The 22,951-nt window shown below is 41.3% G+C and overlaps 5 protein-coding genes across 5 annotated transcripts; 3 read left to right on the top strand and 2 right to left on the bottom strand.

The window, feature by feature from the left end:
* Positions 1–2,463, top strand: LOC129597932 (methionine aminopeptidase 2-like). Its single transcript, XM_055495635.1, has 3 exons — positions 1–184; positions 401–1,256; positions 1,534–2,463. Exons 2-3 carry the CDS (start codon positions 402–404, stop codon positions 2,134–2,136), a joined length of 1,458 nt encoding a protein of 485 aa, XP_055351610.1. The 5' UTR covers positions 1–184; position 401; the 3' UTR covers positions 2,137–2,463.
* Positions 2,464–2,553: 90 nt separating this feature from the next.
* On the bottom strand, positions 2,554–4,374 carry LOC129597933 (inositol-pentakisphosphate 2-kinase-like). The gene is made up of 2 exons (XM_055495636.1): positions 3,848–4,374; positions 2,554–3,546 (listed from the first exon to the last, which is right to left on the bottom strand). The coding sequence occupies exons 1-2, from the start codon at positions 4,224–4,226 to the stop codon at positions 2,684–2,686; spliced, it is 1,242 nt and encodes a 413-aa protein (XP_055351611.1). The 5' UTR covers positions 4,227–4,374; the 3' UTR covers positions 2,554–2,683.
* Positions 4,375–4,548: 174 nt separating this feature from the next.
* LOC129597940 (uncharacterized) lies at positions 4,549–10,124 on the top strand. The gene is made up of 8 exons (XM_055495642.1): positions 4,549–4,673; positions 4,801–4,884; positions 5,030–5,462; positions 5,519–5,671; positions 5,838–5,953; positions 6,095–6,752; positions 8,420–8,899; positions 8,976–10,124. Exons 2-8 carry the CDS (start codon positions 4,813–4,815, stop codon positions 9,296–9,298), a joined length of 2,235 nt encoding a protein of 744 aa, XP_055351617.1. The 5' UTR covers positions 4,549–4,673; positions 4,801–4,812; the 3' UTR covers positions 9,299–10,124.
* Positions 9,385–15,728, bottom strand: LOC129597939 (atrial natriuretic peptide receptor 1-like). Its single transcript, XM_055495641.1, has 20 exons — positions 15,340–15,728; positions 15,145–15,183; positions 14,981–15,005; positions 14,056–14,357; positions 13,881–13,924; positions 13,734–13,772; positions 13,564–13,641; positions 13,347–13,490; positions 13,141–13,191; positions 12,743–13,058; positions 12,552–12,636; positions 12,395–12,460; positions 12,197–12,248; positions 11,856–11,975; positions 11,513–11,689; positions 10,606–11,225; positions 10,233–10,452; positions 9,941–10,076; positions 9,835–9,883; positions 9,385–9,748 (listed from the first exon to the last, which is right to left on the bottom strand). Exons 1-20 carry the CDS (start codon positions 15,662–15,664, stop codon positions 9,511–9,513), a joined length of 3,126 nt encoding a protein of 1,041 aa, XP_055351616.1. The 5' UTR covers positions 15,665–15,728; the 3' UTR covers positions 9,385–9,510.
* Positions 15,729–16,924: 1,196 nt separating this feature from the next.
* Positions 16,925–21,691, top strand: LOC129597962 (uncharacterized). Its single transcript, XM_055495674.1, has 5 exons — positions 16,925–17,573; positions 18,561–19,394; positions 20,479–20,584; positions 21,008–21,101; positions 21,190–21,691. Exons 1-5 carry the CDS (start codon positions 17,382–17,384, stop codon positions 21,434–21,436), a joined length of 1,473 nt encoding a protein of 490 aa, XP_055351649.1. The 5' UTR covers positions 16,925–17,381; the 3' UTR covers positions 21,437–21,691.
* The last annotated feature ends 1,260 nt before the right edge of the window (positions 21,692–22,951 follow it).

Here is a 22,951-nt window from a genome sequence, read left to right as displayed (position 1 = left end):
ATTCTCGCTCCAGTTGGTTTGCAGTTTGGAATCTGCATACGGCAGACTCGTACCTATTTTTTAAACTAACGAGTGCTACATGAATTGTTTCATTTCTTGTGTGTCATTCCTAAAGTATTAAACTCACAAGTCAGTGCAGACATTTTTTTCTCGAGACTGTCATCTGTGAAAGTCCTAGGAACAGGTAAGCGGGACGCAAGCCCCGTCTGAGTACCGCAAGCTGGAGTCTAGAAAGTCAAACAGCTGATTTTCCGAAACATGACTGAAATTTCCAAATACATATACTGTAGAGTAGGGATTTATCGTTGAATGTGCATATTATCGTACCCTGTGTACCACATTACCATAAACAAGTTTTTTCATCAGGTTATGATAGAATAGTTGTGAAATATTGGTTTAGAATGGCGGACATTTCAAAGACGGAAAACGAGATTCCCAATGGAATAAAAGAGAAAGCCACTGAGAATGGCGCCGTGAACGCTGAAGAAGAGGATGAAGATGACGATGAGCCCGTCGAAGGCGGAGATCCGAATGCTCCAGTCGAAGCTGCGAAGAAGAAAAAGAAGAAGCGCAACAAGAAGAAGAAACCAGCTGCTGCAGCGGGGCAGGACGGGGCAGCTGGCGACAGCAGTGCTCCCGGAGGCCAGAATTCCGCGCCTAAGGCGGTCAGCCTGGGTCCTACCACGAAACCTGCCATGGAAATTCGCGGTCTGGCTTCGCAGGGATCTTCCGAATTCGGATTTCCCAAGGAACAGAGTTATCCGCCGCGGAAACCTATCAACGAAATTTTTAAAACAGGTAAATTCCCCCATGGCGAAGAAGTGCCCCACGGCAAACCCCGCGGTGGCGACCTGGCTGATTTTCGACGGATTTCCGGGACCGAGGCCAAGGCTAGTGAGGAGCTGAATGAGGAAATGTATCAGGATTTGCGCCGCGCGGCCGAAGCTCACCGACAGACGCGGAAATATGTTCAGAATTATATCAAGCCTGGCATGACCATGATAGAAATCTGTGAGGAACTGGAAGCTACTTCGCGGGCTACGATCGCCGAAAAGGGTTTGGAGGCGGGTTTGGCGTTTCCGACAGGCTGCTCGTTGAATCATTGCGCGGCACACTATACACCCAATCCCGGGGATAAAACGGTATTGCAGTATAACGATATTTGCAAAATTGATTTTGGCACCCACGTCAATGGGAGAATTATAGACTGCGCGTTCACGGTGGCTTTTGATCCGAAATACGACCAGATGTTGAAGGTGAGATTCTCAAGATGGAATATAAAATATATTTTGTGTTTCAAATGGAGAAAACCCAGCTCTAAAATTATTTAGACTTTCAGTGCCGTGTGGTGTTTCATTTGTAGAAGTGCTATGTTTTGATAAAAATTGTTTCTCTAATGGAGTATACGTTGTAATTTGAAATCCTACTTTTGGAGAATGATTTAAAGGCTCGTTGCTTTTTTTCGCGGTGAGGGGTTTTATTCATCCGATCACGATCAGAAATTTCATATTTGAAAAATCTTGATTTATCTAGGCAGTCAAAGATGCTACTAACACGGGAGTGAAGTGTGCCGGAATTGATGTTCCTCTGAACGAACTGGGCGAAGCTATTCAGGAAACCATGGAATCGTACGAAATCGAGCTGGACGGGAAGACCTATCCCATCAAATGCATTCGCAACCTCAATGGCCACTTAATCGGACAGTACCGTATTCACGCGGGCAAAACTGTACCCATTGTAAAGGGAGGGGAGACTACGCGTATGGAGGAGAATGAGATCTACGCCATCGAAACATTCGGTAGCACCGGCAAGGGACATGTGCATGACGATAATGACTGCTCACACTACATGAAGAATTTCGATCAGGCCTTCGTACCGCTGCGAGTTGCCAAATCCAAGCATCTACTAAATCTAATCACGGAAAATTTTGGTACCCTCGCGTTTTGTAAACGGTGGCTGGAACGTGCCGGAGCTGAAAAATACCTCATGTCGCTGAAGGATTTGTGTGACAAGGGAATCGTGGATCCATATCCGCCGTTAGTTGACGTTAGGGGATGCATCACAGCACAGTACGAACACACAATTTTGCTACGTCCAACGTGTAAGGAAGTGGTTAGCCGGGGGACGGATTACTAGTTGCTGTGAAAGCGCTGATTATTGTGTACACTATAAGCATCATTAGTTTCATGTCGAATAGTCATACTGAGGGCTTTAATGCTGGTGCAGATTTGGTATTGCGGTCTATTTACATAATTCCCATTTCATTCACTTTAGGCGGTACAATAATATTATTTTTTGTCGATGGTATTTCAGGAAATTCACTGAAAGTGTTGTCTCGTTTTTGTCAGTTGTCTTCGTACCACTGTTTGCAGGTAATTCTGATAAGGCTAATGAGTCCCAATCTTTGTTGTTCTCAGTTTTATTTAAATTAACCAAGTTGCAGTAATAAATTGGGAAAACTCAGTTCTTTGCCGATCATCTGTTGACTGTTGCAAATAGTAGTCCACATCTAGGCGTCAAGCAGTAAATTTGTTTTAGCAGTAAAGATACATGTAAGACAAATTTGTAACTTTAATCACTTCTAGGTACATCACAAATCGCACAAAATAATCTTGTCTGCAAAAAAAGTCAATCAATTATCAAGTACTTGTAAAAAAGTTTTAAGAAAACTGAAATCGACTGGTTATTGTAACCCCAGCCGTTCAGCAATGTTTATTAATTTTTTAGCTTCAAAATAATGTCGTTCAATTCTTTCAAAAGGCTTAGGATCCAAATCGACCAATGTGGCATGAAAGGCAAACTTTGAGCCATGCTTCGAAGTAATCACAGGTAATTCGCTAGGTAAATCACATTCAACCAGTTTAAATGTCACAAAAACGGAACAATCTTTCAGCGTAGCTGATGCCAAATATTTCCTGCAGTTTGTTATAGCATTTATGTCGTCATCGGAAAGATCAAACGACGCTAAACCAATGCCGGTCCAAAACGGAGCCGTTCTATAATATGGACCATCAACTCCAAGATTCTTTCGTACATTTCTTCGTTCGTTGAATAATCGACACAGTTGCAGATATTGCGAATATAGTGGTTCTATATCTATCTCGCAAAGCGCTTGAGCTCCCCACAGTCCGGATAAGACCGAAGGGCACTTTTCGTGGGAAAAGTTCAAAGCGTCCAAGACCAAGTCCACAAAAGAGCCAACACTTTCATCGCCACTGTCCGGTAAAAGCGGCCGCATTACACTTTCCAAATTGGTGGAGCCAAAGCTATCGGATCCGAAAGCTAACAATCCGTTCACAAAAACCCTTAGATTATTCTGGGGATTTGAGATAAGATGATATAATGCCTTGCGCATCAAAGTCGTATCACCGGAAAACAAATCCATAGGATCATAGTTATTCACACCCGTGATGAGACCTTCTTCGGCTTTCATGAGCTGCTTCAAAGCGTACTTGCTGTACTTCCGGCGGATGGGATGCGCACGGACATCAATAGGCATGATGCCCTCTTTGGGTTTCAGTTCCACAGAAAAACAGGTGGTAACATCTAAGCAAAAATTAAATTTAACGATCTAGGCTATTTCTATCAAGGAGATCCGACAAATTCGAAAACGCCCCGAGAGGCAATTGAACAACAAGGCAACAACCAATAGAAAAAAAAGCTAAATCTACGAATGGTTTGCAACTATTTCGAGGCAAAAATTTACCACGAGAACTAATTTTTATTGACCGCGTGGCTTCATCGACCATATTGTTATTACAATATTAGGGTACTGATACTACTCACAATCAGCAGTACTCTCTACCCAGTAGGTGGTCTGTAACTTTAAACTTAATACTGTACTCACCACAATCCGTACTCTTAGGGAGAAATGCCAGATCAGGCATCAATAAAGCTTCGTCATGGAAGGCTTGGTTATCTCGCACCCTCAAAGGATTGCGTTCAAGTTGAACCCTTTTCAAAACTTCCACCAAGCGATCTCTTAGCTCAACTACCGTCATTTTCGGAATCCATTTCGGAGAAGAGACCAGAGGTGCTATCACAAATTCCACATACTCCACAATCCCACGTAGCGTGTGCTTTTCCAGTTCACACATTGCAGTGGGACGATTCAAAAGAACTTTACGCAAACGCAAAACCAGCGGAGTCACTTCGGAATATAAAACTACGGACGAATTACCTTCGCCTCGAAAACGCCATGGGAAACCTTGATCAACGGAGTCCATCGAAGCGTCTGCTTGGTCCAACAGGAAGAACTTGTTCGTTTATCACGGGTAAGATTTTCTAATTTCTCAAATTTCAAACGGGCGCCTAAACAATTCTTTAATAAAAAGGAAAAATAAGAATTGCGATTGAACTGTAATGCTTGCAGTACATACTGATACCACATATTAAATAAGTTATAAGGGCAATCAACTTTTCACGTTTAAATCCAAACTGCCGGGCGTGTGCATTCCAGTCTGCGCAGTAGGCACCCCCCTTCGGGTTTTGTTTTGCGCAGACCAATGGTAGCGGTAGGTGTTATATTTCACGCAATCCGCCAAATCCACAACATTGGTTTTCTGGTTTTTTTTTTAATGTCTGGCTAATTCTAGTCTGAAATCTCTTTCTGAACTTTTTTGTCGATTGATTCTTTCTGTTGTACGACCCTTTTCCGACAGTTCTGAGATTCGGTAGGGATTCTGTAGAAAAGCACAAGCATCAGTTCTCGGAATCGTATTTTAATGGGCAATAGAAAACGCTTCGCAAAACAACGCAACGCAATACACAACGCTCGCACTCATTGTTATCGTATTTTAGTTGCCCGTCATTATGGATAATTTAAAGGAATTTTCGAAAGACGATGTTGAACGACAACCGAAGGAACTGATCGTGAAACATGAGGTACTGAACTTATTATTAAATTATTATTAATATTTTGACAACTGTGAGCTGATACTGCTTATTAGTTTCTGAATTTTGACTAGTGTTAAATATTTCTGTAAATACTTGATCATTTCAGTAATAGAATCATTTATCTGTTGGCCAGGGGAAGGATTTTGCGTCGTCCTTTCCGCAGCTTAGCAGCCTTGGATTAAGTTTCGAAAGCATCAAGCATTTAGGGGAGGCCGATAATTCTGCTTCGATTTATGAATTCACTTACGGACATGCGGATGAGCTGTCCAGATTTTTTGATGGCCGTATGGATGCTGTTGCTGCATTTCTCATGAAGTGTAGTGTGCAATTTGAGAATTCATCAATCGATCTAGTGAAATCCAGAGTGGGGCAAGTAATCAGCAGAGTCCGTGAGAAGTACAGATGGAGAAACAACCCGAAGAGGTTTAAACACAACGCTGTCACGTATGAATGCTACATCAATACACCTTTCGCCACTGCTACAAAGGGTCCAGGAAAGCATCCAGATCTGAAACAGCTTACGCCAGCCGAACAGTCAGTTATTTTGGAGAAGCCATCGCCGGATGGTATGTTATTCTATTTTTTGGCCTTTTAGAGCATTTAATGAAATCATTTATTGTAGTTGCTGTAAAATCTTCGATGGCGTCCAGTACTGAAAAGACTGCTTCGGGGTATCCAGTTTATTGCTCATCTCACGAAAATTACGGGCACGCTCTCAGTTATGATTTGGAACCCATAAAACCAGCGTTTGCTGCAGAATCTCTGCATCTAGCCGGTAAAAAATAAATTTTAAATTGCCGCTTTTAGAGCATTTGGCTTTTAAATTTTTCCTTTGTGATCGCCAAGTTACAGTGATCATACACCGACAGTTATCGGCGTAGATGAGTTCACACGTATTACCGGTATCTCGCGGAATGCTGAACGGGGACATTATTTTCCAGCTATGGAAGGAAAGGATGGGAGTACGAGCGAAAGCACATTTGGAATCAGCTCTTCTCCGCTTCCCAGTTCTCTCTACATTATCCCCAAACGCAGTTCCGCAGAAAATTCGCTCGTTGTAAGCCACTGCTCGTACTTCGTGGTTGCCTGTGCTTCAGGGGCAGTTTTAAAGCACTTCGGACACATTTCACTTTATACGCTATCGAAATGCGAAGAGATTCTACTCATGGTTATAATATTCTTCGCTTTTATTTTTTAGATAATGAACTCTGGTGGATTTACTTCATCCTTTCCGCTTTTAGCCAGTTTAGGACTGACGCTACAATCCACTGCAACTTTAAGTCGGAGTGATTATGCTGACCAGACTAGATATCCTTTTACTGATGGATACATTAACGAGTTGCTACGATTCTTTTCTGGAAAAGTGGACACCGTGGTCGACGTTCTCCTTCATCATAGAGTCGGCTTGGAAAATGCTGAAAAAGAAACTGTGAGGAGGAGGCTGCAAGCAATCTTGCCCGCACTCCGCCTGAAGAATAAGAGTCGCGACACAGTCACAGATACGAGTACTATGACCACTGATTTCTCCAGTTACCTTGAGAAACCATACAAAGCCGATCCTGCTGATAAGTGCACCGTTGTGCCGCCTCCGAAAGAAACTCTTGTCCCCACTTCATACACCTTTCACTTCACTACGGAAGTCAACTCTTCGGATGATGAAGAAGAGGAATCCCAAAGCGAATCCTTGCAGCCGCAGTCTTCTGCACCAGACTTGTCCGCTGTGACCGCTGACTGTGCAGAGTTGCAGCAGATCGATGTCCTTCCGAATAAAGTACTCGATAAAAGAACTTTGCGGAAGAGTTCACGATTACAGTCTCGGATGGAGGTAGAAAATGGACTGCCAGATTTAGCACCAGGTAAGGCTGTAGATAAAAATGCAAAAGAAAACAGTGAATTTGTAAATTTTTTTACGAAATGGCTGTGCGCCACGACAAACCGGGCGCATAGATTTTAGCTTTGCGCCCCGAGTGCTCGGGCGCACAGAATTTTGCTTTGCGCCCCGAATGTCCGGGCGCAGAAATATCGAAGTTTTTAAGTTTTTCCGGCAATTGATTGTTTTACTTATTTTTTTTGTATTCGATTAACCCTTAAGGTTGCAGGAGAGCAGAAGTTTACAGAGAACTGCAGAATTTAAGTACCCTTAATAGTATTGGTTTTGTTTATCCCCATTTTATCGCATGGTTTATTGAAAAGCTTACTCAAAACATCACGGAATCAGTCTGAGAGATCCTAATTTTTAGCAACTTTACAGCAAGCTTATAACACTGGTTTAATCACGTTCTGTGGGTAACAATTGTTATAGGTCTTCTAGGACAGCACAGAAGTCCACTCCATGCACCAAACTGTTGCAAAATAGAATTAGCAAAGCTAATTCCGGTTAACGCAGCGTAGATAGTTGCAAGGCTGGACGACTTGATGACCAGTGTCCAGCCGAGAAAAGCCATTAGGTAGGAGTCGTTGGGATTGGGATGTACATCCCGATGCTATTGTATCGTTGGGATGTACATACATTGTGTCGTCCCGATACTCGAGAAGTAATGCAACTCTGATTGACGATGTCGCTGATAGCGATTGCACATTTGTATTTAGTTCGTTTTGGGGGACATCCATAAATTACGTACGCAGAAAACCACGGTTTTTTCACCCCTCCCTCCCCCTTCGTAGCGGTCCGTCACGTTTGCTTGACCCCTCCCCCCTGGTTCGTTCAGTCGTAATACATGGAGCTGACCACCCCCTCCCCCCTGGGTTCGCCGGGGCCGTCACATTTTTTGGACCCGTCCCTCGCTGGTTCGCTGCGTACGTAATTTATGGATCCCCCCTTGGTTGCTATTGTGTCCACTGCAGTAAATCAACTTTAGTATCAGTAAAGTTTATTTACATGTACCAGTATCAGGTAGCTTTTTTCTCCCCCCCCCCAAATTTTTTTTGCGAAGAGACTGGGGACTGATTTTAGCAAGAACGACGGAGTCGACTGCACCGGTGACCCGAGTTCCGGTGCTAGTGTCCTCATCCAATGCTCAAGTCAATCTTAATAATTACGCATCGTCGCTGTTGCTGCCGTAGTCTGCGTCAAAGCAAATAAATTTACGGGTTGAGTTTTATAAGCTGTCATGTCTATGACAATACAACAGGAAAAGTGAGTTGTTGAATAGATACAGTAAAACAAGCCAAATAAAACATAAAAAACCTTCAGAAAAACAGCAAATCGCCGATATTTCTGCGCCCGGAAATTCGGGGCGCAAAGCCAAATTCTGTACGCCCGAACATCGGGGCGCATAGCTAAATTCTATGCGCCCGGTTTGTCGGGGCGCATAGCAGTCACCATTTTTTTAATAATGTGTCTTTAAAAATCGCTGTTCGCCAGGCTACTGATAAAAACAATAATAGAATAATGATCATTGGTAATTTATCAGGAGCACCCGAACTCAGTATGAACGCATATAAAGGAACAGTGATGAAGTCGTGGATTTAAGCACTTAAACATTGGATGATTGGAATGTTCTGTAGTCGATTTTGTTTGCAGGTGAAATGGTTTGGCATTCCGATGCTGCGGCACTGAAGTATTCTTTGAAAAATCAGGTGCAATTTCTTGCCGAAGAAAATGCAAAACTTAAACTTCGAGTGGAAGCGATGGAAGCTACCCGTGCAGACAAAGCGCGTCGCTTGAAAGCTGCAGAGATGCGTTTGTCGAGGTTCGAGAAGAGCCGGGAAAAATCGCAGAAGCCAGTCTGTGTTGTCGTCAAAGAACTGATACCGACTTCGATGCCTGCGGTGTCCTATCCAGTTCAGTCGAATCAGCCTGCGGAAAATCCTATAGCTCAAAAGGAATTACGAGTGATGAAAAATTCCAGAAACCAACTTCATTACCAACTCAAACGACTTAAGAAAGCCCATAAAGAACTACGGATCGAACATGAAAAGTTGAAAAAAGAATCTCTAACCCTTTCTCGAAAGAATCAGAGGCTGGAAAGACAGTGCCGCATCCTATCAGAAGATGACGCCTGTAAGCCATTACGAGACGATGATTCGCTGTATTTTTCTGTTAGTGCATGCTGAATAATTTACTTCCGGTTCTTTAGACAATTTTGACGAAAGGCTCCGTAAAAAGTTACTGTGGATTAAATCCCCGGGTCGGCGATACCATGAAAACTTCCGGTCCCTTATCTCCAAGTTACATCGAAATTATGGCGTTGCCTCTACAAAAATGTCTCAAATGTTGGACGAAATTTTTCGCACAATGCTCTCAGTTGATCTTGTTGGGCTCCCGTCCAAGACATCTGTCTTGGCTATGATTAAAGAAGCGGCAGTTAGCGAGAAAGACCAAATAGACAAAACGATCCATGAAGTGCTGGAAACCGCGTCTGGTGATCGGGGCAGCGTTTCATCCGGAAGTGATAGTTAAGTCCAGTTAATGCCTTATGAAGAAAATGTCTGCTGTCACGCAAAATATGGGATATTTTTGCAAACGTTGATGCCTAACAGTGGTGATTCATTTAAGCTTTCGGTAATCATAGTAAATTACTTTGATTGTTGACAGAGATTTCGGGTTCGGTTGATTTTGTAACATAGCGTAAATGTATTATATAGTTTGTAGTACAACAGCAACTGGTTTTGTTAAGTATCTTGTAATCTGTAAAATGCATTAAAACCACCGCAGTTCAAACAAACTTTGTCCTCCAGCCAGAATGTTTGTAAGGAGTTTGTGCCTTTGTCAACTAATCCTCTGTTCAAGAACCGCAGGTCATCTGCTCCGGCATCCATCACCAGTTGAACGGTGGTCTGGTTGACTTGAATTCTGGATGGTTTTCCGCTGTTTGCCAAACGGCTAGCAACGTTCATCGTTTCGCCGATGCTGCAAATTAGGTGTGAAAGTATCAAACGAGCGGCATTAAACTGTCCGAAATTTGGACTATATACGTGCGGTTCAGATGACCTTACACATTGTAGCGGGGTACTTTGAATCCGAGAACCGCTGTCACACAGGAACCTACAGAATATAAGACTTTGACATGTAGTTTATGAACTGAAATTTGGTTTCGCAAACCAGTGTCGATGCCCATCTGGAGTTGCAAATGATTATCGTAATATCTTCTCGTGAATTTCTTTCGCAGCTGAATAGCAAAGCGGCATATTTCCACCGCATGCCGCAGACCATTTTCCATCGGCACACCGCTTACAACCTGAAATTTCATTTTCGGACCGCGATGAGCTAGTGACTGCTTTTCATACATGTGTTTACAACTTCACAATAGTTGTAAACACATGTATGAAAATGTGACTCGTATTGTTTAGGATTTGTGTAAAAGGCCCTAAATTCAATGGCAACAACATCTTACGATTAAACTTTCCCCCGATGATTCCAATTTGAAAGCATCAAATGACTGAATAGTTTCGTCATATAAAATAAACATCTCTGATAGGAATTTTGTGACCCGCTGCGCCGAATGGTAGTCCGCAAAATGGGGAAACCCGAAGATGTGACAAAAGCATGCCGTCATTTGCTCGTAATATTCTGGTTTTATACTTTCTCCCGTCCGTAGCTGTTCGACAATTGACCTGCAAAACGACGAAAGTTTATTGAAAGAACCGAAGAACTCAGGACGCACGCTTTTTTGTCGACGTTCTATTGTAAGGTCACCAGAAACCGATATGTATTGTGACGTGGTAAGGTCACGAAAGTTCTGATGGTACATGGTACAAATTGCATACTTGGGAAGTAGTTCGTGCAAAACTTTGTCACATTCCTCTTTCTCTAGCATGATCTGATCCGTACGGTTATTGACAGCATTTTCCAATTCTCCCGTATGATGTTCCAACCGGTTGAGTAATTCTTCAAAAACACTGTTCGGTGACTTTCCTCTCAAACTGACAATAAGCTCGATGATTTCTTTAATGCGGGGCCGCCGCATAGGATTGGCGCTCAGACAGCGCTTGGACATATATATCAATCTCGATTCGGTGTCCCTCTTGATCGGAAGATTTTTTCGCTGTTGACCACCGTCCAAGCTGAAGTTTCGCAAGCTGCTCAGGCTGAGATGAGCAGCCGAGGTATCGTGTACCAGTTCCTGAATAATCACCCCGATGGCGTAAATGTCCATTTCCGGTGTAGCAGAATTCTTGTAATACAGCATTTCCGGCGCTATCCACACGGATTCCCGGCGAGTGAAACTGATATTGGCCGCGCGGGGGTTTGTGCCGAATACCGTCTCCACTATTTTGTCGTGACCGAGCTCAGCCACTTGTAGTGTAAAATGATTGGAAATCAGACAGCGGCTGCTTTTCAAAAAGCCGTGCACGCCCAATGAGGAAGAATGAATAAAACGGACTGCCTAAAAACGATCGTCACAGTTCTAACTTATAAGCATTGAATTCCCATTTTTTACTTTAGCAGATCACTGAGTTTCTTTCTATATCAGGCATTATTAAAATGATTCTACGGCTTCTTAGTATTATTCGCGTATTTCTTGCAGTTCCGGTCTAAAAAAAATATCTAACGCTACTGGTTAATCTGGACAATTTTTACACAAATAAATATTTCCTTACCATTTGATCTGCGAGAATCGTGAACTGCTCGTAGTTTTTACAGTCTGTAGTTGTCATGCGAATACTTGGATACCTGTGCTAAATCGGAGATAAAATTTAATTTAATGATCCAGTCCAGTGTCACGCTTTGGCTTTCCATGGCATCCTTTAATGTTCCTCTCTTGCAGTATTCACTGATTAACATCATAAGCCCTTCTTCAAAAGCAAGTCCAATAAACCTGTTGACGTTTGGATGTACACAGTTGTAAACCTGCCACAGAAATAAATTTGCTGTTAGATAATTAAGGTTTCGGAGATGATTTGCAGATTTTTCTACAATTTAATTTGATTGTTGCGCGCGTATAGCAAGCCTCATTTAATTTTATTAGCAAACGATACTTTTAATATTGGCACACCTAGTAGCCAACGATTCTTACAATGGTCAAAAGGGTTTCCGTCTTTTTGGTTAATTTTATCTGCTGCCGCACAGCGATGTATTCCACCCAGACCTTCGTGCCTTTCAACGAGGCAATGCCGGAATAGCGCGTCCGTCTTTTCTAAAACAATGAACGCCACTAATAGTTGAATCAATTTGTTCCTTGTTTTTATACCAAACACATGTTCAATAGCCTAAAAGTAAGATAAAAATTTTCTTGGTCATGATGATCTTTGCAAATTTAGGCTGAAGAAAAGCGTTTTTTATATTGTTTACGATGTAATTACGTACTGTAATTTTGTCCGTGCACGAACTGTAGTACGAGTATATATCGCTACTTACACTGGTAATGATACTTTTGCCGCGATCAGCATCCATAATGACTGGTAAACATCTAAAATTATCTAATCAATTACACCTCACACCCTTTGAAACGGAAGCGCAAAATATTTTGTAAATCCATGGTAGTCCGTCCTTGTCACGTGCATGACCTTAGCCCATAAAGCAGTTTGATACCATGCGAAACGAAGGGTGATTTACCTAATAAGGCCGCCTTTAACTTCCCAAAGGTTGTTTTCTGGAATAATCGCTTTGCGTGTTGCAGATCTGCAGTGTTAATCACTGATTAGCTTCGTTATTAAGAAGAACAGGAGCATTTTTGTTAGCGCGATAATGCCGGCAGCTGAAGCTTTTGTACCTCATTGCTCCAGTGATCATGCAGCAGATCACCAGAATACTTCCAACAATGGAAGATGTCAAGATTCTTACATTCGCTCTATATTCTGTAAAGAATGCCAAAGGCCACATGTACCAGCGGAAACGTTGAAATGTTCTGCAGGTAACAACGTTAAACGTATAAATAAACGGAAAAAATGGAGCATATTTTACCCAAATCACGGCACCGTTGAGCGGTACCGAGAAATCCACATTCGGGTTCATTTTTAATGGGCCATACCGAATTCCACTGAATGTTACTTAGGAAGTGGATTTCGCTGGTCGTGTCGTTAAAGATCAGGATATCAGTCACATCGGTTGAGTTGTTCATAAACTGTTGCATTACGAGATTGGTTTGGCGTTCCCCGACATCGTCAAACTGAACATTTCCAGAATAAGGCAACACAAAAGACCGATTCCAAAATTCCGAAGCGAATGCGCTTCCGTCGGCTAAATCGAATCCTGTCTCGTTTAACCTCTCTAACAAAACCTTTAAAAACACTAATAAGGTGCATTTAATTGCTCGGACCAACATTTTTTTCAGTGCTAGATCATAGCTAAAAAGCACTTACATTGCCGAACATCAATAGACTTTCGAAGCTGGCCACAACAAATGGATTTGGCTGAAAAGTAAAGTTTCGTTCTACGAGTCGAGTATGTACCGCCAGGTGAACCGACTAACAGCATTCGTAAACAATATCGAAAGTTGAGTAGTTCTGTTTTTTTATTGAATCAATGTTAGTTATTATAATTTCCCGCTTGGTAGCATTATCCTCACCTGCTCTCCGTCAGCGTACGAAAAATTGTAATCTCGCTTTGAGCGGAACTTCAGTTCTTTGTAAAAGGCTAATCGCTCGGAAACATTAGAATTATCCGACGCAGCAGTTATCACAAACAACGACTTGTATGCTGTCTGCGCCGCCTAATCGATTATTCAATCACAAAAATTAATAGCAATGAAATGGAGTTTTAAGTTGATAAATTGTCTGTGTTACCTCATCATAGCCATCGTAATACTGCCATGAAATATTCCCATAATCCTTGTGTTTAAATGGCTCCACCGCAAAGTATGCCTAAATTTAGGTAATGTTAGTTAACAAACATGGTTTAGTTTATCAAAAACAAAAGACATCCACACACCAAACTGCAGTTGCCGTAGACTTACGTAATCTCCATTTGCCATCCCATAAGATTGAGCAAGTAACTGGAAGAAGAGAATCGTGGTGCTTTTATCGTCCCATATAATTTTGATATTTTACAAATTTTGACATAATATGCTGTTAATGCAAAGTGTATGACGGAGCCGGATTACCAAAAAGTTCCTCAGATCTGATGCCAGCCCCAAATATATCACAACTGCAACGATAGTGTACCTCGGTCACAAATTTGTTGAATGACATGTTACTTTAATAATCACCCTTTGCTGATACACATTTTTAACAGTTTTATAAGTGATATTCATATGTGCAAAATCTCTGTGTACGTACCTCGGGCAGATATCTTTATATTTTCTAAAAGCTTTGGAAGCTTTTCCTCTCTGGTATCATTGCCGGTTTTTGAAAAGGTCACAGAAATATCTTTTTGCGTTCTTAAGAAGCCGTGTAAACTTGGCGCTAGCAACGTATGGAACGGTTTGGCAGACTTGTTGAGTACGATGTAAACATCTTTCCAATGGAATCGATGTAGTAGTGTGGAAAAAAAGTTCACATAGCTTTGAATTGCATTTTCGCCGGCAAGGACCAAATTTGGAAATAGCGCTTTATCACGAAATACTGGCTCGCCGTTTCCACTGTAAAAGCCACAAAAATAGAATCTATGCAAAAATATACATTTCCTTTTCCTCCATTTTTATACAACAAGGAAGGCCTAACTCAAAAATCGTTTACAAGTGGTTAACGAGATATAAATAATCTTGAAAATGCCATAATTATCCAATTATGAACTCTGGGCAATAAATATTTCGATTGTCTCAAGGAGGGGGTTCAATTACGGGCATGGGCTTGTATTACGGGATTGGTGTTTTTTTGCGAACTAACTTTCTTGGCATGGGCTAATAAAAATTTGAAGGAAATAGATGCTCTAGCTGAGCACTTTTCAAGCTTTCATCGACAAAATTTTTTTAAAGACGAGAAACTAACAGAATTGTAGATTTTTTTCTGATTTTTTTTGCATCTGTGTAGGCATTTAAATTTAAAATGCGCCTTTATTAAAATTATTATTACAAGATTGCCGTATAAACAAACAAAGACTATATTTTGCCGTGTTTATTTTTTAGCCCATGGGCGTCTATTTCGGGGGAACACATCTTCTATGGGAGCTCCAGTCGCAGACTTCCCCTAGGGGAAGCCTGTATTTCGAGGGAGCTTATAATTTGACAATTACGGTACTCGTAGTCATCGGATTTGGTCTTACCCCACCATCATAAAGCAGTTCCATCCTGTACAAAATTGAATGATAATGATCGGATCGACAATTTGTGAATTAGTACAAAAAATGTAAACACGCAAGAGGTCATCAACAAATATTGGAAGAATCGCGGTACGAACACGTTGGTGAACCGCCTTCAATGGTCTTACCTTGTACCAGCTTTGCCAGGTTAATTCTTTCCGTACATCCTGAAATAAGTAAAACTTCTACGGATAGTTCTATATTTTTCAGATAAAACGACAAATATATATGCCCATAGCTGTTTACAATTGGCTCTATATGCTGCAGAGTTTTCACCTATGGTTTGGTTTTTTACTGTATGCGAGTATTTTACTCGTATTTACCTGGCGCTATGAACGCTGTCATGTTTGGTGTTGATTCCCGATTGTAATAATATTCCGCAACAAAGTGGTCAACATTATCCGTAACAGATTCGCAGGTGTGATATTGTTTGCCGTACACGTAAGTGTGATCGAAGATAACCCTTCGCTTAGAGAAGTGCTCAAACGTTGTCCTTAGTGTTTCCAGGCCCATGTCCAGGGCTGGTCCAACATATGGGAAACTGGAGATCGATGTAGAATAATAGTTGCCCACGGAAATTATGGAAATCGTTACTGCGTCGTCATTATCGTCATGCTTGACCTCGAAATCGGCGCGGTAATTTACCATCGCCGGAATTGCATCCGCTGCAACAGACTTACCACCGAGTACGTTCGGTACAGACAACAGAAAAATGAAAATCATGTTTCCGAATAATTAGTTAAGTTGCTGTTTTGAGCAAAATCGACGACGACTTATAAACATGCCTTCACACTATTCCTGATGATTAGGCAATATAAATATAAACTGTAGAACACATCCGTATGATCATGATGCACGCGCAGTCTTAATTTACTGTTCTAAAGCAGATAGCTTGGTCACGCTTTTCGCTTTGATGAATACATTGTACATTCAAGTTGAGAAGCTGGAAGATATTGAAAGCTGCACTAGGATGCTGCGAAAGAACACTTGCCGGCCTGCAATAACAGCTAATTTAACATGTACTAATTCGGTCCCTTGCGGTGCGCAAACGAGTCAGCAATTAAATGGTACTTGCACCGAGACATATATAACATTCAAAAGTCCTGCATTTTATAAGCGATTTTTTCGCAACCTTTTAAAATTAAACATTAATCCTGTAAATGTGGCACGCGGATATCTAACCAGATGTTTTTGTGAAGATATGTATCCTTCAACGGATTTTAAATAAACGGGAAAAGACTTGAGCCTATATATATATATATATATATATATATATATATATATATACAGTCTGAAGTTATTTGACACTTATTACGCAAAAGGTCACAGATAGCACAACCGCTTATAGTGCAAAAGGCATTTCGCATACCTAAAATTTTTATACTCATATCATGGCAATGTGGTATGCCATGTTCATGTCTGCTATGCATGTATCTCGATGTGCTCAAAGTTTCTGTACATCGGCAGTTTACAATATTATGGCATATAACAATATTTTATGTTTCGATTTTTGTGGTGCCACATAGGTGGTTGCTCTTGAATAACTAACTCTTTTTTAAAATGCTTTGAAAACATTAAGTGTACGAATCGGTCTGCACCTATACATTCAAGTATTTACTTTTTTGCCAAACTTCACAGGGACAACTATATCATTTCCGGTGGCACATAGTGTGGCGCCAATGATTGTACGTATACGAGCAGGGCAAATTCGTACGCACCACCGGATTTCAATTCACCCTCCCTATACAAACAAGTACAGACATTCGCCTAGTGGAATAGTAGCCCGTGGCAGAACCAATCTGGCGAAGTTAGGGAAATGAGAGCAGGACACCAGCCAAACAGCCAGGGAAGGATGCGAGAGAGCGAGAGACGACGACCGGCTAAAATGTACACACTTGCACAGGGAGGAACACCGCCGCTGCTAACTTGTTTCCATCGCGGCTGCTATGTTTTAGGGTTATGTATGAAAATAGAAAGACACACATTTGCTCGGCGCTGGCTGCTGCAGCGGACGATCACGACTTCTGTTTGTACAAGAGATTTGCCTTTCCAAACACTACTCAACATCATCGCTAGAGATGCGGCAATGCTGTAATAGGTTCCGTGCAACTTGTCTTGCACTGGGACTCATCACATTTTGCAACATTATTGGGGTTATGTTTGTCGGATTGGCCGCCTAACCTAACGCGTAATAATTCATACTTGGAATATCATTATGCAAGGAGCAATGGATGCCAGTTCCGTGCGCTGCGCTGGCGATTAAATGATTTAAATCTAAGATCAATCAGTCAGCTTGGAATTCTGCTGATACCAGCTTACAAAGTGCTAACTGAAAACTGCAGTAGATTCTGCTTTTGTTTTGTTTATGTTTTGCCAATCGGCCGACATGGAACCGTGTGTAACTATGCAGGCGAAAACCTGTGTCAACAATGGAAATCGTACAATTTGCGAGGATAATATTGATGACGCTTCCGATTTGGATATGGTGAACTGGGAACAGTTGGAGCAGGAGCTGATTCTATCGAAAAAGAAGAAAAGCGACGGTTCGCGATTGCTGGTAAGATTACTGCATAATCAGTTTGATTATAACCTTCGCGTATTGATTTCCCTGGTGTGAAGTGGTGAACCGGCAGCTGAAGTTGTACGCGTAGTAGGAAAAACACACTCCTTCAGACAAAACGCACACAGGCTTTCACTATTATAAGTAACCAATTAAAGCTGTGAAATCTGCTTACACATCGCTTTGAGAGATGGGAATTTGAAAATCGATCGATTTCCTGTTTAATTTCGTTGGGATTATACACAGATGGTGCACCAAGAGAACCGAACGGAAAACAAGGCCGTTACACCAATAATCGCCTTTAGTACGTACATATTCCCGGTTAAGAAGGATACGGAGAATTATGATAATTCAGGGCTTAATGTTAACTTGAGATACATAGATTGTACAGTGAAAATTCTTTTCTAATTGATTATGGGCGAATATAATGTTATGGATTCAGGGGCATAATAAATTAAACTTTCATGCCGTCTTCCTAATGTTTACGATGCAAATGCCCGGTGAAAATACGGAATAAGAAATAATTAATTACAGTTTAAATCTATAATCAGCATATATATAAATATATAATGGATGCATAATACACAGTTACACACACATCAGTGCACATCGCGATAAATATGCATAATAAATTATGCATACTTATCGTCGCCAAATGCTAATTATCCGGGCACTCTTGTTTAGGTAATGGAATCGTTCTTTATCTACTATCCTTGTAATTAAGTAACCATTAATTAAGTACTATTTTTTCGTATACTGTGCAGGCAAACATGAGATAAAACAATTCTGAGCGCATTTTTTATTCCTTTTTTTGTTGTGTTGGTAAAAAGTGACCGTACAGTGGCAGTACATGCAACAAATTTAATTATCAACCTGCGAGCGCTTAAATGTTTCTCTGAGGTTTGTTCGGGATCTTATGTTTTACAATGAAACAGCAAATTGCTGTTTTATTTGTAATTTATTGATTTTCATTTCGTTTTGCAGAATTGTCTGAATTTGCGTGAGGAAATAAGACGACAGTTGGCCGAAGATGACGCGAAAAAGACTCCCAACGGCAATATGCGGAAAAGCAAGAGCGGTTTTTTGGACGAAACTTCGTCTTCCGAATCGGACAACGAGGAATTAGTGGAAGTCCCCTTGACCGATGGCTCATCGTCGACATCGGTGGACGACGGGGATGACGATAAAGAATTCTACCTCAATCATGAATTCTCCACAAAAATAACCATACAGAAACTCAGCAGCAATACCGGCACCGCCCCGCGCGACGCTGACCTTGATGGTGCGGCCAGCACGGCTGACAACGGCCACGCGGCGCACCATGCACGGCACACGCCCCCGCAGCTGGTGGTGCGCCCCTTACAGAGCCGACCAAATCTCAAGACCAGAATCCAGAACCAAAAGGATCTACAGATATGCTTCCTCAACGAGCTTCCCGGGTCTGTACAGCGCATCAATTCATCGTCTTCGGGCCGGTCGTCTTCCGAATCGGGAAATCCGGTGGTGATGCCGAATAATGCCAATCATAGTAATATGTCAGAGGGGCCAACAATGTTTAGGCAGGATTTCTGGTCGCCACCCGCTGAGCCGTCCGGCCGACCGGTGGCGACGACGTCTGTGATGCCCAAATCGCAGTCCATGTTCGAAATGGACACAGAAAAACAGAAACTGGATAAATTACTGTCAATGCGGTTTGAGGACCTGGAATTTCAGTGGAAGCAGCAGATGCGCAATAAAATCCAGCATATGCATCAAAATATCCGGCTGCAAATGCAGCGCCAACGGAAGCGGCGCAAAAGATTTCCCATAACGACAAAGGTGAGCATGCAAACAGTTACTCACTGGGTTGCGCTTGTAACTGAAAATTCAGCTGCAGAATTCTGAAATTCAAAGTGAATCATAAAGCAGAAAGAATACAAGCCATAATTCAAGCAAATACACAGAAAAAAATATCTGGCACAGAAGAAAGGTGTGAAAATTACATTTCGTTGTATTTGCTATGAAACCGGAAGTTTGTTATGCATGGACGTGTTTAGCATACCGTTTTGGAGGGAAATTTAAACAGGCGACAGGATCGATCGATTCTCCCAGAATTTCGAAGGACTGTGAATGACAGTCGTACAATGCACCCGTACTTCCCGCTTCCTGGCCATCACCAGTGGCATTATCGTGCGCTTTATTGCCTTTACACAATGAATTTACAAATACGATAAAATGTCTGTAAAGTGCTTTAATAGCTCACGGAAGGGTACAATAAAACTCTGTAATACAAAGAACGCTCGGCTATTAGAAAGCACTGCGCATCCGCACACAGTTGTTATGCATGGCAGACGTCCTGTGACTTGAATATTCTACTTTAATTATCTGTCATATATACTAGGAAACTAATTACGTTAAAACATTTAATAGATTGTCTTGTGCACCACGTTAAGAAAAAAGGCTAGTGTGATGCTTGTGCCTGCTCCGCGTACTGCTAAAGACTTCTAAATCATGCACCGACAGGCATCCCTGAATTTTCTTTCACATGAAATAATTATAGCGAAACAGAATGTGTAATATTAATGATGCTCCCCATAGTCCCAGATGACCTTCCGCAATAAGCCTCATCAACATATTTTAGCACCACGCCCTTGTGCAGCTGCACGTGCTGTGACACGATAAAAACTGCGTGTTTTAGAGCATAAAAATTTGATAAAAATCCCGCGTCTGCATGTCAGCTAAATGCCGATACTGTTTGTAAAAGTGGGTACTAGGAGCAGTACTTTGTTTATTGTTTATTCTCTAAGTTTATGCACATAAAATTACATTATGGATACTTTGGGTGTACAACTAAATAATGCAGTAACAACTAAATAATGCATCGTCGTGAAATACTCGTACAATAAAATTTAAGTTACTGTAGGTGCAGTTTCCTCATGGAAAGACTAGACTGGACCGGCAATTCCTTAGCGATTTGAATATTGCCTACCTGCAAGTGATCCTTAACGATCTCCACTGTCAAATCGAAAGTAAGACTTACAAAAATCTGTATATTTAATGTCAAAGAAAGATCAAAGTGATTCAATAGCTCCAAAACTGTATTTCGTGTAAAGTAGTACAGTCACTACAGTGTATAGTTCGTGTGTGTAGTTAGTTTCGTGTACAGTACAGTACAATGCAGATCCGTATTTCTTTACGCGTATACAACTCTATTGGTAAGCTTAAACAAAATTTTTTGCTTCATTAGCACTCAATGGTGTCGTGTACTTCTATCGTAACTGATGGTGAGATGGATTAGATGCGCCCAAAAGTATGCCAATGTATACATCTTATGCAGTTCTGTTAATTTTACTTTAGAGTAATGGCGGTGCACTTTAGTTAAATTATTTACGAGTGATTGTGTCCTTCATCAGTATTTGCCATTTCGTTAACGTTTCACGTAATTGTTTTAGCCTTGAACGAGGAACTTGTACGGTATCTGGAAGAGCGCGATGAATTGCACATGGAGCAAGATTCCAAGTTGGTCGATATCGACGATTTGTCAAGGCACGTTTGTTTGCTCGATTGATTCCGTCGCGCATGAATTGTTAATGACTTTTGACGTTTTTATGGAATGGATTTCGGTGTTTTTTAGGAGATTACAGGAACTATGGATGGTGTCGTCCCGCTGTAAGGACTCCGCACAAGGCGATTGCCGGCAGTCCTCCCCAAATCCGTCGTCGGCGTTTTTTTCCCGCCTCAAGGCACAATCCGCATCACACAATGATAATACCGATGAGATTAATCAACACCACTCACCAGAACCAGCTGTGACCACTCCAACCTCGCTTAACGGGAGTTTACAAAATTTCCGCCAACGGATTAGAAGTCTTTTACAGTAATCAACCGCGGATTGTTTGTGTCATTACTAGAAACCGTTTTGAAAAATCAGCTTTCACTAATAGTAATGATAATTATTGCGAAGCCTCTGCTGCACCGGCCGGGCATTCACCGGAATTGTTGGATCTGGGGAGCAGATATTGTTGGTTTCTATGCTTATATGGAAATGAATACGTATTGAACGCTTTAATGATGTGATGTTCCGATTCAAATCGGTTTCGCTAACGAAGTCAAACCATTGCGAGCGTGCAATTGAATATTAGAGGTTTGCGATATAAAGCTTAAGGTTTCACTGTAGAGATATACCGTCTCTTTGTTTTTCTAAACAAACGACCAGGCTTCACACAGGTCTCAAAGGGGCACTTATGTATTTCAGATTTACTATTTTCGAAAAGGTGAAGTTTGTAAAGATGGTCTGTACTCTGTACATAGCAGATATTGCGAGGGTAGGCGCTTAATACGGACATGGCGGTAAACTGAGGAAATTTGACCATACAGCATCTTTAAGCAAGGGTTAGTGTACAATACCTGCCCAAAACTGAAGGCACGCTAATTATTTATAAAGCAAGCGCTTCGGCCTCATTTATTGCACACAGGAAATAGAACTGCACATAAATTCGTATTTTTCCGGAAAGCTTAAAGATTACCGCTTCTTGATCTGCATATTCCGCATTTCTCCTAGGACCTTTTTAGCATAAATTAACATTTTAAGCTGCAGCTCCCAATAAAGTGCGAGCCTTAAACGATTATTTAAAATATTATTTACCCACATGTATCTACATTTGACTCTTTAAATATAGCAAAATTGTATATTACCTAAGGGAAATGTTTGCAGCTTAGATTTTATTAAGGCTTACACCAAGTGACAAAAATTGTCAATTAATTCCATAAATACGTAATTCAGTAACTCCAGCATTAATCACAAATCAACTGATATCATGAGCAATTTCGACCCATCTCTGTCGAATCGACAGAATCGAATCGACATACGCAAATAAGTAAATAAGTACGCATCATATTGCACCTGAATCGTCTACCTAGGAGTTCCGAATGAAGATTCGGAAGCCTGACAAGATTTTTGGAATATAAGTTGCGATTACCTTTGGGCTTTGAAAAACACCACAACCACTGTACATAGTCCTAAACTACACTGTACGAGTAGGAGGTCTGGCGACTCTGGCGAATGACCCTGCCGTTGTTCACTACTATTGTTTAATCGGGTATAAGCCGTATAATTAAGTGTAAAATAAAATACATATGTACGAGTAGATACAGCAGCAAAACGATTACTCAGCGAGTCAGTGTGTAAATCAGCTGTTTTTGTTGACAGATTGTAATACACTAATATGAAAAGATATCTTATCAAAACTAAGCTGGAGATTTTGATATTTTTGTTGCAAACTCAAAGAAGCCAAGTGTAAGATCAACTATAGCTAATTTAGGGTGCTTATATAGATATGGATATTAAATAGATAAGTACTGTAACAGTAACAAACATTATTATTCTCTGACAGCAA

The sequence above is a fragment of the Paramacrobiotus metropolitanus genome, unplaced genomic scaffold (assembly GCF_019649055.1).
Source record: "Paramacrobiotus metropolitanus isolate TYO unplaced genomic scaffold, Prichtersi_v1.0 Parri_scaffold0000112, whole genome shotgun sequence".
Taxonomy (NCBI): domain Eukaryota; kingdom Metazoa; phylum Tardigrada; class Eutardigrada; order Parachela; family Macrobiotidae; genus Paramacrobiotus; species Paramacrobiotus metropolitanus.
Note: the sequence above shows the minus strand (reverse complement) of the source record. Positions and strands in the feature narration are given on the sequence as shown.